We start from the raw sequence: 14,718 nt of genomic DNA on the forward strand, positions 1-14,718 counted from the left end.
TATACTTTTTATCTTAAATTTTTGGGCATGTGAGTCCTGATTTTATTGTATCATAAAACTATCATTCTAAATAAAATTAAACTTTTAGACAGAGGTGCATAAAAGAATTTAGGATTCTTTAGTACTGTTTTTGGTGTAGCATGGGTCAAGAGAAGGTTCACACTAACATAGTTGTGATTAGTCCATTATAATTCTTAAATTTCTCATAAATAAAATTTTTATATAATTATTTAGTAAAAAATATCGATATAATTTATAAATATGAGATAATTTTTTATTTTATGAACTAGTTTTTGAGTTGAGTTAGACCTATTTAATTTAATTTTAATATGGTATTAGTATCTATCCAATCTAATGTTATTTGATCACCTATTTGCAAATGTTCACATTTCTGTTGATCAGTTTTCACCAGTCTGTGGAGTCTTGCAATGATGCTCTTCTTTGATGTGAATCAAATGATCTTTTGCTACAAGGTATTGGTTGGCCTTCCAAATTTAAGCTAAGAAGTTCTTACATAAAAAAAATCTGGCAATTATATTTTGGTTCTGGATAAAGTTTGTTTAAAATATTGGTACATTGAGTGGGATTAATAACATGTATTGTATTGTATTATAATTATTAATCATCAAATACCACTTAGTTTCATTATTCAAACATCAGATAGGAGGATCAAAATATAAGTACAGAGTATCCTTGGTTAATGTCTTGTGCAGGTGGATACAACAACACCAAAGTACTCCATCTCTGTTGATCAAATCCTAAAGGAAGTTTCGTCTTATTTGAAGAAATTTCTTTAAGAGAATGCATCCTTTTAATTTTTCTTTTTTACTGGTATTGTCAATTGTAATTTTTCACCATACACTAATATTATTTTTTTTAATACGACTCAATAATCTGATTGAAATCTTATTAAAAGAGCATAAGTGTACTCACAAATTCTTTTATTTGTAGAGTTCAAATTCAAGATCTCTCATTAAAAAATCAAAATACTGTTAAAAAAATCTAAAAAAAAGATAAAAAGAAAAGAAGATTATTACTTCTTTCTCTTTTTAGGCCTAACTAAATAAAATAGAATAATAATATAAGGGGAGAATCAATCTCTTAATTTAACTTTCTACTTCAATAAATCTTCAATAAATAAGTATAATCATTCTCATACAATAAATTTTAGAATCAATTTAGACAAATCATGTGATACCAAAAACTAACAAATTAAGAGATTACTTGACTTCATGAAATAAATAATTAAATTATTGAGATCTTTTATTTCAAATATATATAGTGACTGCTAAACTGATAAAGATGTGTTCATGTAAAAATAACAGTTGAAGTGTCTCACATGAATTCACTAAATTACTTACTATAACACTTAAAGTAAATTCTTCAAAGGAGCAGAAATAAAATAAGAAGCGATCCACAACTTCCAATTCGACATAATTAAAAACAAATGACAAATTAAAAAAAATAATATAATAGAGAAAGAGAGCGAGAAAAAACAACTAAATGGAAGAGATTCTAGCTGGTGTGAATTAAGCTAATTAAGAAATGAATTAAGGCTATGCAGCTTTTGCTGTTGAACCAAGGTAGCAACAACAGCTAGTATTATGTGAAAGATCATCATCGTCATCATGATCATGCATGACGTCATCATCCAGATCTCTATTATTGTTCTTATGATTATCACCCTCACCTTTGATTGAAGAAGAAGAAGAAGAAGAATCCCTCTCAAAATTCCAAAGGGTATCCACCATTTGTTCTTGATTTGCATGCACAACAACACTTTCTCTGGCCATTGATGATGATGATCTTTGCTTCTTCATGGCCTTCCTTCTCCGTTCATGATCTGCCATCCTACAAAAAAATCAACAAATTAATTCTGCTTGAATAATAAAAGAAAAAAAAAAAAGATAAAAGGGTGTAATAGTTCTATTTACTCTTTGGAAAGGGAAAGAGGGTTTGTGATCCCTGAAAGGCATAGAGGAACACCATGAATAACACGCAGGTTCAACATTGACTGCATTTTTTTCTTTTTGTTTGGAGCAATAGAAGAATAATATGATAAGAGAAAAAAAGAGGGTATTAATATTAATATTATTTTCCTATAGTGTAATTTTATGAGCACTTATGTGATGTCACTTTCGTCCTATCCACCAAGCATTTATGACAAAAGATGATAATACAGTACAATACTACAAAAAGAGCTGTAATTTCTGTGTATTTGGGGCACAGGTAGGAATCATAATTCGTAATAATTGATAATTCATTGATGCTCTTGTTGCTTTTCTTTTACTTTTTTTATCTTCAATTGTCGTATAAAGTGTGACTGTATTTAATGTATAGGTTGGTTTAAGCATCCATCCACGTAACAAATTTAAAAGAAAATGTTATGTAACTACTAACTAGAACTAGAAGAATTGGTGTTACTTTGTTTGGCTCATGTATTTATAAATATTGTAAATTACATTTTTATAAATATTGTAAATTTTCCCCATGCTGAATAGATATAACATTTTTACCTTTGTAGTCCAAGAAGCCAGATCCGCAAAGGTTAGGAAAGTTGTCAACTGCTACACTTTTAGAGGTTTCTAATATGACATGTAAACTGGTTCTTTTCTGCTTTGAAACACTGATTTAATAGGGAAATAAAAAAAAAATTACCAATTATACCCTCGAATTTGTAAAACGCTAACAATAATAACCCTAATATTTGTTAACGATAATTATACAAAATTTTAAAAATGCTACAAATCTGTCCAACCCTTCTTCGTTAAACGAAGCTTGGTGATGTAGCAGACGGAATTTCAACGTGACATCTGTTAAGGGCTTCAATCTCATTTCTTCTATATCCCTAATTCATGAAACCCTAATTGTCCAATTCAAATTAAATGACCAAATTAACTTTAAATGAAACACTATATTTAACTATGACTATTTAGGACGCGCGAAACTGAAGAGTTTTTTGGTGGTGGTCTCTGTTTGTCTTCGTCTCTTGTGTCTTTGTATTCGTCTCTTGGAATTGGTAATGCCACGTGCAGTCTCACGTTTGGCATTGATACTCAGTGAAAAAATCTCCATCGAACAACCAAGGACTTGCACTTGTAGAAAGTGGCAACGAAAACATAAAATGCTTACCCAAACCTTGGTTATTCGATGGGATTTTTTCATTGAGTATCAATGCCAAATGTGAGACTGCATGTGACATTACCCATTCCAAGAGACGAATACAAAGACACAAGAGACGAAAATAAACAGAGACCATCACTAAGAAACTCTTCCGTTTCGCGTGTCTTAAATAGTCATAGTTAAATATGGTGTTTTATTTAAGGTTAATTTGGTCATTTAATTTGAATTGGACAATTAGAGTTTCATGAATTAGGAATGCAGCATAAACGGAATTGAAGTCTTTAACGGATGTCACGTTAGAATTCCGTCTGTCACATCTCCAAGCTCCGTTTAACGGAGAAGGGTTCTCCTCACGGTTGAGCAGATTTGTAGCGTTTTTTAAATTTTTTGAAGATATAATTGTCGTTAACAAATATTAGGGTTATTATTGTCAGCGTTTTATAAATTTGAGGCATAATTAGTAATTTACTAAAAAAAATATTTTTACGATATTCATCAAAATTTTTAAGGATGAAAAAGAATTTAATTATTAGAATAAAAGTTATATCAAAATTTAAAAATAATAGAGTAAATATATATAAAGTTATTTTAATTTTCAATAATACTAACACATAAAAATACTTCTTAAATAATTAATTGTATATTTAGATTATTTTTAATAAGAAAAATGTGAGATGATTATTAAAATAAATACTAGGTTTAAAATAGTTTTTCTTCTGCCAACTTTTGCATTCCTTATTGAGGCCAAGTGGAATTCTCGTTGTCATCGTGGCAAATTTGCATCCATGCAAGATTCTTTAGCGTTTGCTTTTACCTCTGAGCTTTTGTTTGATTGTGTGAGATATTATTATCTCATTGTTCTTGAGAAGAGTTATTTGAACGGTTTTGTTAAGTAGACAATGATTTTTATAAATAATGTAAATAAGAGGTTTTAAAATTGATCTAATAAAGTAAAAAAATATTATACTCTAAAATTATTTTTTAAATCTTAATATTAAGATAATCATCTGCACACCTAGTAAATTGAATATCCAGTCATTATTAACTATGTATGAATAAACCAAATAAAAAAGAATAACCACCATCCAACTAAAAATCAACATAATCATGTGCATACCTATTTAATTTAACACAATATATTGTTTAATATTTTCATTGTCTCCCTATATTTTTTCTTTTTTGTGTTGCTAGAAACATTTTGTTAAGATTTTCTATAATATTTTTTTAATAAACAAATTAAGAACTTTAAATTATTTGCATTCCGTTGTGTAGCAATTTTTATGCGTTAATATAGTTTTTGTGAACATTTTTGTCTGTCCATCGGAATCTTAGGCATGTCATTTGGTTGGTTATCTCTAGTAATGAAATAACATATTCATACTATTGTTTTTTGAGAAATCACATAATATCTTAAATGCACATTATAGGCATCACATCACTTCTTTAAATGTTAGCGTGATAGAGACAGAAAATGAAGAAAAAAAAAGGCACGTGCACTAAATTTCATCTTCAATAGTCCCTTTTCTTGCATAGCAACATATATGTGCTTCCAACTGGAAGGTGAGCATGAATGTAAGTGTAACTATACAAGGCTTGAGCTGAAGCTGTTACTTGAATTTTCTACCTGTTTTTTTCTTCTCCATTCATTTGATTACTACCCGCTTTGTTCTTTCCTTCTTGTTTTCCCCATCAAGTGATGGATTCTAGGTAAAAATCATGTTAAAGTTTAACACATTTTTTCACTATAGTAACTACTTCAATGATGAGATCTTCATCCGAAGATAATATCGTGAACCATTAAATGGTTTAAAATGTTTGACTGAACTATCTAATGGTTCACAATATCATCTTTATGTGAAGATATTATCATTGGAGTAAGTATTTTCACTATATATGTTAAAATCAGTAGGAACTCTAGTTCATATGGTTCACATTCAAACCAAAATTTGCAAAACAGATTCCAAATGTGAACAAAGCGAAACTAAAATGTATGATATATGATAAGAAAATGAAAAATCAGGTTGCCATTTCAGGCTTGGTTTGATAAATTTGTTGAGCAATCATATATTTATCAAATCAATGATTAATGATAGATCACATGCTTCTACCTTGATGTGGCAAAAGTATGCAAGAAAATTGGCAAATTAAACTAAATGGAGACAATCCATCTTCGTCCATATTCAATTGAACCCTTTTCGTAAACAACATGCTATCGGTTTTGTAAACTATAGAAAAGACAATACAAAATGTGGTAGTATACAAAGATTAGTTCTAAACTCATACAACTGCATGGTCGAACAAACAAATGCCGGTCAGAGCAGAATAGAATGTATCTTTGCTAATCTCAGTTCGAATCCCAAAAGAAAATCGCTAAATTTGTGCATCGCGTATCTCATAGAACAGGTATTGGTCCAGGAAATGGCTGTACACCATGCAAATTAACAAGAACGATTCCTTTGTCAGATGAGTAATTAAACGATGAATTGATTTAACATCTGATGACAGATGTGATTTCAATCAGAAGGCTGGTAAACAAACTAAAGAAGTTGGTAACTATTGATTGATTAACCATTATTTTTTTTCTCTGATTAGTGCATCTTAGCATGATCATTTCTTCAGCGTAAGAGCTGAGAGATAACACTGGAGGGTCCAGACAGAGAATATAAAAAATAAAGCTGAAGCAAAAGATATACCTCAAAAAGTAGTTATAGTTCTCTATCACTATCTAGTTGTTGTGCTTGTGCATTTGTTGCTGCCTTATCAGCTTCTTCCAAAACAAAGTTCTTCAATGAATCAACATCCCTTGAACCTGGCAATTCAAAAAACATGGAAGCATAAAATTCGATCTATTAATGCTCCCTCAAACATGGGGTGAGAGTGCAATGAGGGAATAGATAATACAGGCATCCAGCAAGTAAAACAAATAAATAATTAAGTGGATAAATCAGTTAATAATTGATGGTGAAAAAAGGCCATGATTTTTTTCATTGAGTTAAAGAATACATTTCTTCATTCATGGCTGCTTAGATAATTAGATAAAGCAGTAAAGAATCACACATAAATTATATCCAATAATCCAAGACCAAGACTATAAGGAAGTTCAAAAATATTTTCCTCCATTCACGCACTTGTGTCTTGACAGTGTTGATACTCAATTAACTGTCAAATGCAATTCAGAATTTTACAAGAACAAAAGATATCAATCATTGAACTCATAAATGTAGAAGCAGAGTGCAGAGTAGACTCAAACATAGCATGAGATTTTAAGAAACATGCGACACTACATTATAAGCATATGCCACAAAGCTCCTTCGATGATCACCACAACCTCTCAGGTTTAAAGAGAAAAATCTTGCATCTCCACATTCAGGCACTACAGCATTAGTAACTTGGTTTCATGTATTTCCACATCATGGTGACTGAGGTAATCCCTTGTTTGGTTTTCCAAATCAGAAATTATAAGAAATAAAAAAGAACTCTATCTGTTTTGCATTGATGAAGCTTAATTTGACATGAAGCACCAAAAGTGAAAAGAAAAGAAAAAAAAAAAGTGAAATCACCTCGGTATCTAGCAACTTCTTCACCATCATAAAAGAGCTTAAAGGTGGGATATGAATGAATATCAGCTTTGCTACAAACTGGTTTGTCAGTGCCACAATCCACTTCCCCAATCTCTATTTCATCAGTTCCTTCAATTGCTTTTCCCAAATCATCCCACAACGTCCCCAAGTTCTTACTGTAATAATAAGCATCATCATTTTACAGCTTAGAAATCACTCTTAACAGTTCAATGAAATCATTTCTGGAAAATTGCAACATCATATAAAAGCAGTTAAGAGAATGAATGAATCAATTACCAATGCTTGCACCAGGGAACGCAGAACTTGACAAACCACGCAGTGTCCTTCTCCTTGATCTATGAAGGGGGAAAAGAAAGAAGAAATTGAAATAATAAGAATAGAGGGTTTTAGAATTGGGGAAAAAAACGAGGGTTTAAAGAAGGTACCTTGTCAGAGAAAGTGTCGGAAGTTAGGGTTATAACTTCGGAATGGGAGAAGAGAGGGAAAGTGAGAAGAACAAAGAGAAAGAGGTGGATTCCATTTCTCATGGCTGCGTTCTTCGATCTACGCTGCTCTGCTCGCTTCTTCGTCTCCAGATAACTTGCGAGATCTTCTTATACACGTGCTTTGCACGTGACTTATATACCCTTTAACTCTTCAATTTTTTTTTTTATTTTTAAATGAGATTATTATTTATTTGGACTTTTATTTTTAAAATTATCCAAAGTCAAATATAGTTTTTATTATTTTAATTTAAAAGTAATTAGATTCTTACTTTTTCGTTTTACTAACTTCTATAACTTGTATATTATTTCACAAAATAGTTAAAAGGCAATACGGCAAGGTGTCTTTGCCAAAAGGTTCTATTTGGTATTATTATTCTAACGCTAAATTACTTTTCAAAAATACTATTTGTAGACTAAAATTAATTATTAAAATCAATCACTAATATATTTGTGTATAAATATATATATAATTTAATTTATTTTTAATATATATTTATATTCTAACATATATATACTAATAACTTATTTTGATAACTAATTTTGATAAATAATTTTGATAACTAATTTTAGTATAGCCTTAACATAACTCATTACTTTCTTTTACTGTTGCTAGAGTAGAGTTGAGAGGAGAAATTGATTTCTTGGCAAAAGAATCATTGAGATAGGCTGTGAGTGAAGAAAACGAATATGTTGGTTGAATTCATTATACAAGTCCCTGCACATTATATAGACCAACAATATTACAATGCAAAAACCAAGTCCACGCTATACTATAATAACAGAAAGTAACTACTTTCTAACTAACATAACTACTACTCTATTACTCATAGACTAACAAGTATAAATACAAAGTTTTTAATTGATTTTTTCCACAACTTGCAAGACTAGTTCCTTCGAAGCTAGTAAGAAACGACCAATGCTCACTCAAAAGGAAATATCAACATACTAAGAATCCTATCAGATAAATTAGTTAGAAATCCTCTCTTAAAAGTACAAATTGTTCAAATTAAAGTTATATAAATCAGAAATTTTTATTTCTCCAGCAACAATATTCAATTCATAGAAAAATGGAAGAAAGAAAGTAAACTTTATTCACAAATCACAACCAAACACAGGTCTCACTACATAAACAAGTCCACAGCACAACATGAACGACAATACAAAATTTCACTGCTTACTATATAATAATAACGACGACCTAAGAATATTGAAACATAAAGTCCAAAAAGCAAAGACCTCAAACATCAATGATACCCATAACTAAATTCTTAGCCAAATCCTTCCCAGTAGGACCTCTTTCCTCCTCCGCTTTTGGCCTTGGCTCCCTCTTCACATCCCTACCACGTGGCACACTCTCCCTCCCTTCCACATCACCACCTCGGCCACGTGGCACCTTCTCCCTCTCCTCTGCACCACCATCACGCGGCTTCCTTTCTCTCTCCCTCTCCTCAGGATCTCTGCCACGTGACTCTTTGCCTTTTTCTTTTTCCTCGTCACCACCAGCTTCTCTCTCACTCTCCTCGGGATCTCTGCCACGTTGCTCTTTTTCTCTCTCCCGACTGTCTCCGCCACGTGGCTCTTTGCCTTTCTCCTTGTCACCACCAACGGGAACCCACGTGGAAGGCAATATGATGGCCTCGCGCTGAGCATCGCCGAGACGGTGCATGGTATCCTCTTGGACACCAAAAGCCGCGGCGAGCTCAGGACCCATCATAGATCTCACGAGGGACACCGATCCTGCCAGAAATTGCGGATAGTTCTTTTTGGCAGAATCGGCAAACCCCACGAATTCCAAAGGACCCGTCCTTGACGATATTTGGCAGAAAGGGAAGAATCTAGGGACAAAGAACACGTCACCTACTCGAACCTCAGCGTTCATAGCATTGGTGCCATTTGGAAACCCCACTTGGATTCTGCCGGAACCTCGAAGTATGATTCCATATTCTGTTGCTCTTGGATTCACGTGAGGAGCCATCATCGATCCCTGCCACCATACACATCAAAATCATGCATGCAATTAATAAACTGGTCATTCATACTTAAGATAGTTTAACATATTTGACTAAATTATCATTTAACGATTTATACCGCAGTGAGGTTGACATGGAAAACGCCGATGTTAACATCTCGGAGTGGATGATATTCGTCACCATCAAGAGCACTGCTATGACCATAACTGTTTCTGAAATCTGGTTTCTTGTCATAGAGGTTGTATGAATCAGGAGAACCACCAGTGCTGCCCTTGTAATCTGTTTTCTTCTTGCTCTCATTTCCCAAGATCCTGGTCAATAGCTTTCTCCATGACCAACTTGTCCTTTCATCTTCTTCTTTCTCATCATAATGATCACGATCATGATCATCATGTTCTTCTTGTTCTTGTACCACCATTTTCTTCAAGTGTTGGGCTTTGTCTTGGTCCTTCATTTGAAGGAACTTGGTCCACAAACTAGGCTCACGAATATCACCAACAAACACTATTGGTCCTTCTAATTCTGCACTGAAAACTCTATCTAGTTCCCTTCTTGTTGCCTATTATTTAATCATACATATACAAATAAATAAATAACAGTAGTAATTGAAGGATGAGAATGCAAAAATTAAGAATATTAGCTTACATTGAATGCAGTTTGAAGGATCTCAGGGTCAAATCCAAAAAGAATAGACTCTGGATTGGCACCACCACCAATATAGAAGGACTAGAACAAAAATTAAAGAATGCTGTTAATTATTGAGGCAAATCATAGTGACATTAATTAGTTATTATGAGATGATATTATTTACATGGAAGGTAGGTGTGGGTGTTCCTTGAACTGGGGTAATACTGCAAACCATGTGAAGTCTCTGACCTTGACCAATGTTGAGAAAATAGAATGGAGATCCTGCTGGAATTACATATATATCCCCACTCTTTAATCTTCTCTCTGCTAGTTCATCTCCATTCATGTATCCCAATTTTACTTCCCCTGCAATTAACACCAAATATGAACATATATTATATTAAATAATTTAATCAAATATACTAAATTGAAGTATATTATATTAAGTAATATAAAGTGAAAACTTAAATGGAGTTACTTTCATGCGAAGTGAGTAAAGTTGATAGTTAAAGATCGTTAGTAAATCATTCTATCAAATTAAATTATTTAATAACTATCGGTCACCAGCTATGACTATCAGCTATCAAATTATAAATTATTTAACGCCTCTTACCTATTAACTATCAATTTCACCTGAATTTCTACCAACAAACAATTTTTAAGTATCAATGATTCTAAACTATCATGAAGAACCCACAACAAAGAGTGAATAATTGTTAATTGTTATTTATTATACATACCTCTTCGGATGAAGATGACCAAATTAGAGTCAAGGTACTGAGGAATGAACAAGGACCTTGGTTCCATGGTGATGAATGCAATGTGCATGAGCCTCTCGAAACTCCTTCTGCCACCACCAAAACCACTATCATAGCTTCTCATCACTCTCATCTCCCCAGCTTCAGTCTTCACCACACTCTTTGCATCTTGCAACAAAAACCCTGAATCTGAAGAAGAAGAAGAAGGTCGTCTCTCATCCCAATATTCTTCATCCTGATCCTTGTAGAGCTCCATTGATTTGGGTGTGGCCACAACAACTCCATGATGAACAACAATAACAAGAGCCAACAGCAACAGGGATCCTATGTTTCTCCCCATGTTTTGATTTGTGTTTATGATGAGAAATGTGATGAGGATTATTGAAGAGATCAGCAGAGAGGGTGTGGTGGTTTATGAAGAGAGTGTGGAGGGACACGTGGCATGCATGGGGTTATGGTGGCAATGTGATATTGAGACAAGTTGAAGGTTGTGTTACAATCTTTCGTTCATTCTTGACACACATCACACATGCATCCATTCATATATTATATAGACAAGGTCTCAATTCAATTTTTTTATATTATTTTTCTTTCTCAAAACTTCAATATCGTTTTTATTTTAAAACATTTTTTCTCAATTCTCGTGGGATGCCCTTTATTTATTTATTGACTGTGTTTTCTTATTCCACATATTAAGAATTCAATCCGATTTAATCTTTTTTACCACTAAATTTAATTTAATCGATTTAATCTCAACAAAAATTAATTTTATTAATAAGAACATGTTGACATATTCTAATTTTACTAACATATATTTTGCGCTCTTTAATATAAATATTTTTTTGTTTTTTGAATTTTTTCACTACATATTTTTTTTATCATCGTTTTATTTTGTTATTTTTATTGCTGTATTTTTTCTCCTCTTCTTTTTGATAATTTTACAGCATTATATATTTTTACTTTTATTAAAAAAGTAAAATAAAAAAATTATAAAAAAGTGAAACAATAAAAAAAGGTGAGAAAAAAAAGATAATGATAATAATGACGCGAAAGAATAAAGTGAGAAATTTTTTTGAATTATATAAAATTTATTAAAAAATAATACCAAAATTTTTTAATTGTGATACAATTTTTTTTTTTCAATTTTGATTCCAAATAACCGTAACACAAGTTCTTATTAAGATAGTGAAATAAGAATTATGAAAATGTGAAAAAAGAAGAAGAAGAAAAAGAAAATGATGATTATGAAAAAAGAAGAAGAAGAGGCGGATGAGGAGTTTTGGATTATACAAAATTTATTAGAAAAATAGTAACAAAAATTTGTAATCGTGAAACAAGAAATTTTTCAATTTTGACGCCGAAATTTTTTTATCGTAACATAGAAATTTCTTCAACGTGTTATTTTCAATTAAATAATATATTTTTCTTATCATTGAACTAGTTTGGTAGTATTAAATTCACATATAAGAGTGAGATTTAGTCATTTTATGTGCTATTTACAATAAATTGATGTATTTTTTGTTCTAAAATATATTTGAATGTCTTTAATGGTTGAGTGCGTTAAAGTTTTGGACTTGTAATTTTTTAAAGATTTATTGTGTCATTTCTAATTAAATGATGTATTTTGTTATTATTGAATTAATTATGTGTTATTAAACTAAAGAAGAAGAAGAGGAGAATGAAGAGTTTTGAGTTATGAAGAATTTAACAAAAAATAGTATTAAAACTTTTTAATCATGACACAAGAAGTTTTTTAATTTTGACACTAAAATGTCTTAATCGTGACACAAGAATTTTGGAAAGAAGAAGAATGAAAATTTTGAATTATACAGAGTTTATCAAAAAAATAGTACCTAAAATTTTTAACTATGCAAAGAAAATTTTTGAATTTTGATATTAAAATTTTTAATTGTGTCATTTATAACTAAATGAATCATTAAATTAATTGTGTAATATTTAACTAAAAAAAAGAAGATGATAATAATAATAATAATGATAATGATGGTGATGGTTAAAAAAAAAGCGAAAAAAAGGAAAAAAATTAAATGAAAAAGGAAAGAAAGAAGAGATGGTAGCTATGATAATGATAATAAAAAAAATATGAGAAAAAAATAAAAAGTAAAAAGAGTGTAAATAAAAAGATAAACAAAAAAGAAAATAATGTACGTACACAAAAAAATGCACACACAATATTTAATTGGATTTAGTTAGGTATTTTATTTGATTGAAATTTTTTTTGTTAAGAATTAATCCATTTAATTTGAGTTTTGTTACAAAATTTTTTGTATAATATCTAATTTGAGATTTTATTAAAAAATGTCATTAATTTTTTTTAGTGATTTAAAAAATGTCATTAATTGATAATAAATTATTATATACATACATAAATGTAATTCAAATTTTAATATTTAATTAAATAGAAGAGTGAAATGACTATTTGATTAATTTATGTACTTATTCTAGGCAGCATCAAGCAATAGAGATCAAATATCTGGAAGAAATTATAGATATGAACAATCACAGGATTATGTATATATATGGCAAAATATATGCAGAGTTAAATATGACTAATGAACACGTGTTCGCATAAGTTAGAAATTGTTTGTCATGTTTGAGATGTGTAATGCTATGGAAATAGCATAGTGATGTACCAGTTTTCCAGGGAAATATAATCGCCTACTGAAAATTTCAATATGGCAGCAGGGGCTGAAATATGGATGGATACAAAGACTATGCCTTTCACCAGTATTGTTCGTATCCGGACTCGATACTAAGGCCCAGATTTAAATAAAAGACTCAATTTAAAGATTAGCTTTCATTCGATACTGACGTCCTCACGAGAAGTTGGATTTAATACTAACTTATTTTAAAGAAGTTGGGATCGAATAATAGCAGATAATGTTTATTTAAATAAGTAACTGTCCCTAAAATCTCTCAACCTACTGTCAGAGTCATATATCAATTTTTTTAAGATAAAGGGACAGTTATCCACCTAAAAAGATGAAACTACTTCAACGGTGGTTATTGATTCACGACTATAAATACACTTACACCCCTTAGGTATCTCTAAATTCTAATACTCTCTAAACCTGCTAAAACCCTTTGCTAACTTAGGCATCAGAGTGTTTTACATGTACCAACCCCATTTTTCTACATATACAAGTCGGACGGTAGCTCCCAGACGCAAATCCAATCAGAGGTTTTTTCCTCCAAACGTTTGGGCCAATCTTATCAATCCAGTCCATTAATCTTTGGTTACCCATCATAACAAGTATTATATGATCTTATAATTGTATTATTTTATGGAGTTTTATTGTAATGCACTAAAAATATAAAATATTTTATATAATAATTTATTATATTTATTTTTTAAATGATTATTCAGACCGTTAATATAAAAATAATTATTTTTATTGATTTAATATTACATGACCGAATATATGTGTAAAACTATCAACAATGTATTATTTTAGTATTATTTAATTTTATGTAATATAATTAGATAGAATGAGAAAATTCTTTTTGGTTTGTGTCTCTTCCCTACATACTAAAGTTGTAAATAAAATATAAACAACATAAAAAAATCTTATTGTAAGCAAATGATGTTCTGTGTAATCTATAATTTTGATTATTAATTAAGATTGTTTACCCCTTGAATTTAATGAATTCTAAAAAATTATTACAATAGTGTCATTTGGTGTTTTGTAAGAATTATGTACAATATATATATATATATACTAAAATATAAAATATATACTAAAAAATAAGATAAATTATATAAATATACTAGTGACTGATTTTGATGTGTAAATATAATTTTTGTTAATTTAATTATATTATTTTTAAAATTTGATTATAAAAATAAATATGTGATAATTTTATAGTCCAATGCATTAATGGTTTATTTTGTGTATAATATAACTAAAAATATTGCCAACAAACTATAAACCCATAATTCAAATAACATAATTTTTTTATCCTTACTTAAAAGTTGGAATCGAATCTCACTTTTAATTTAAAAAAAAAAGAAAAAATACCAATTTCCTCCCCTATGAGATGCTAAAATTATATAACCCTCATCTCTATTTATAAAATGTATATTCCCCTCCCTTATAACTTTTAAAAAACCTCATATTTAATCTATTTTAATTTTTTTTGTGTTAACTAATGTTAA

General features: G+C 30.3%; 3 protein-coding genes across 3 annotated transcripts; all 3 read right to left on the reverse strand.

The window, feature by feature from the left end:
* Nucleotides 1–1,261: 1,261 nt before the first annotated feature.
* Nucleotides 1,262–2,094, reverse strand: LOC148569668 (uncharacterized). Its single transcript, XM_088508727.1, has 2 exons — nt 1,935–2,094; nt 1,262–1,851 (listed from the first exon to the last, which is right to left on the reverse strand). The coding sequence occupies exons 1-2, from the start codon at nt 2,018–2,020 to the stop codon at nt 1,557–1,559; spliced, it is 381 nt and encodes a 126-aa protein (XP_088364853.1). The 5' UTR covers nt 2,021–2,094; the 3' UTR covers nt 1,262–1,556.
* A 3,112-nt stretch (nt 2,095–5,206) lies between these two features.
* Nucleotides 5,207–7,293, reverse strand: PDIL5-1 (PDI-like 5-1). Its single transcript, XM_016331902.3, has 5 exons — nt 7,130–7,293; nt 6,981–7,039; nt 6,684–6,859; nt 5,817–5,932; nt 5,207–5,545 (listed from the first exon to the last, which is right to left on the reverse strand). The coding sequence occupies exons 1-4, from the start codon at nt 7,229–7,231 to the stop codon at nt 5,829–5,831; spliced, it is 441 nt and encodes a 146-aa protein (XP_016187388.1). The 5' UTR covers nt 7,232–7,293; the 3' UTR covers nt 5,207–5,545; nt 5,817–5,828.
* A 964-nt stretch (nt 7,294–8,257) lies between these two features.
* On the reverse strand, nt 8,258–11,068 carry LOC107629183 (vicilin-like seed storage protein At2g28490). The gene is made up of 5 exons (XM_016331901.3): nt 10,527–11,068; nt 9,971–10,152; nt 9,805–9,885; nt 9,278–9,718; nt 8,258–9,173 (listed from the first exon to the last, which is right to left on the reverse strand). The coding sequence occupies exons 1-5, from the start codon at nt 10,882–10,884 to the stop codon at nt 8,427–8,429; spliced, it is 1,809 nt and encodes a 602-aa protein (XP_016187387.1). The 5' UTR covers nt 10,885–11,068; the 3' UTR covers nt 8,258–8,426.
* Nucleotides 11,069–14,718: the final 3,650 nt, after the last annotated feature.

This window comes from Arachis ipaensis, chromosome B3, assembly GCF_059453495.1.
Source record: "Arachis ipaensis isolate K30076 ecotype BB chromosome B3, ASM5945349v1, whole genome shotgun sequence".
Classification (NCBI taxonomy): Eukaryota; Viridiplantae; Streptophyta; class Magnoliopsida; order Fabales; family Fabaceae; genus Arachis; species Arachis ipaensis.

Excerpts from the sequence above, each read along its gene's own strand:
- LOC148569668 (XM_088508727.1), bottom strand. The coding sequence starts at position 2,020 with ATGCAGTCAATGTTGAACCTGCGTGTTATTCATGGTGTTCCTCTATGC. Across the intron at positions 1,852-1,934 it reads CCTCTTTCCCTTTCCAAAGA|GATGGCAGATCATGAACGGA; the intron begins GTAAATAGAACT and ends ATTTTTTTGTAG.
- LOC107629183 (XM_016331901.3), bottom strand. The coding sequence starts at position 10,884 with ATGGGGAGAAACATAGGATCCCTGTTGCTGTTGGCTCTTGTTATTGTT. Across the intron at positions 10,153-10,526 it reads GGTCATCTTCATCCGAAGAG|GGGAAGTAAAATTGGGATAC; the intron begins GTATGTATAATA and ends TGTTAATTGCAG. Across the intron at positions 9,719-9,804 it reads TCCTTCAAACTGCATTCAAT|GCAACAAGAAGGGAACTAGA; the intron begins GTAAGCTAATAT and ends ATTAAATAATAG.
- PDIL5-1 (XM_016331902.3), bottom strand. The coding sequence starts at position 7,231 with ATGAGAAATGGAATCCACCTCTTTCTCTTTGTTCTTCTCACTTTCCCT. Across the intron at positions 7,040-7,129 it reads CCGACACTTTCTCTGACAAG|ATCAAGGAGAAGGACACTGC; the intron begins GTACCTTCTTTA and ends CCCCCTTCATAG. Across the intron at positions 5,933-6,683 it reads AGAAGTTGCTAGATACCGAG|GTTCAAGGGATGTTGATTCA; the intron begins GTGATTTCACTT and ends TTGAATTGCCAG.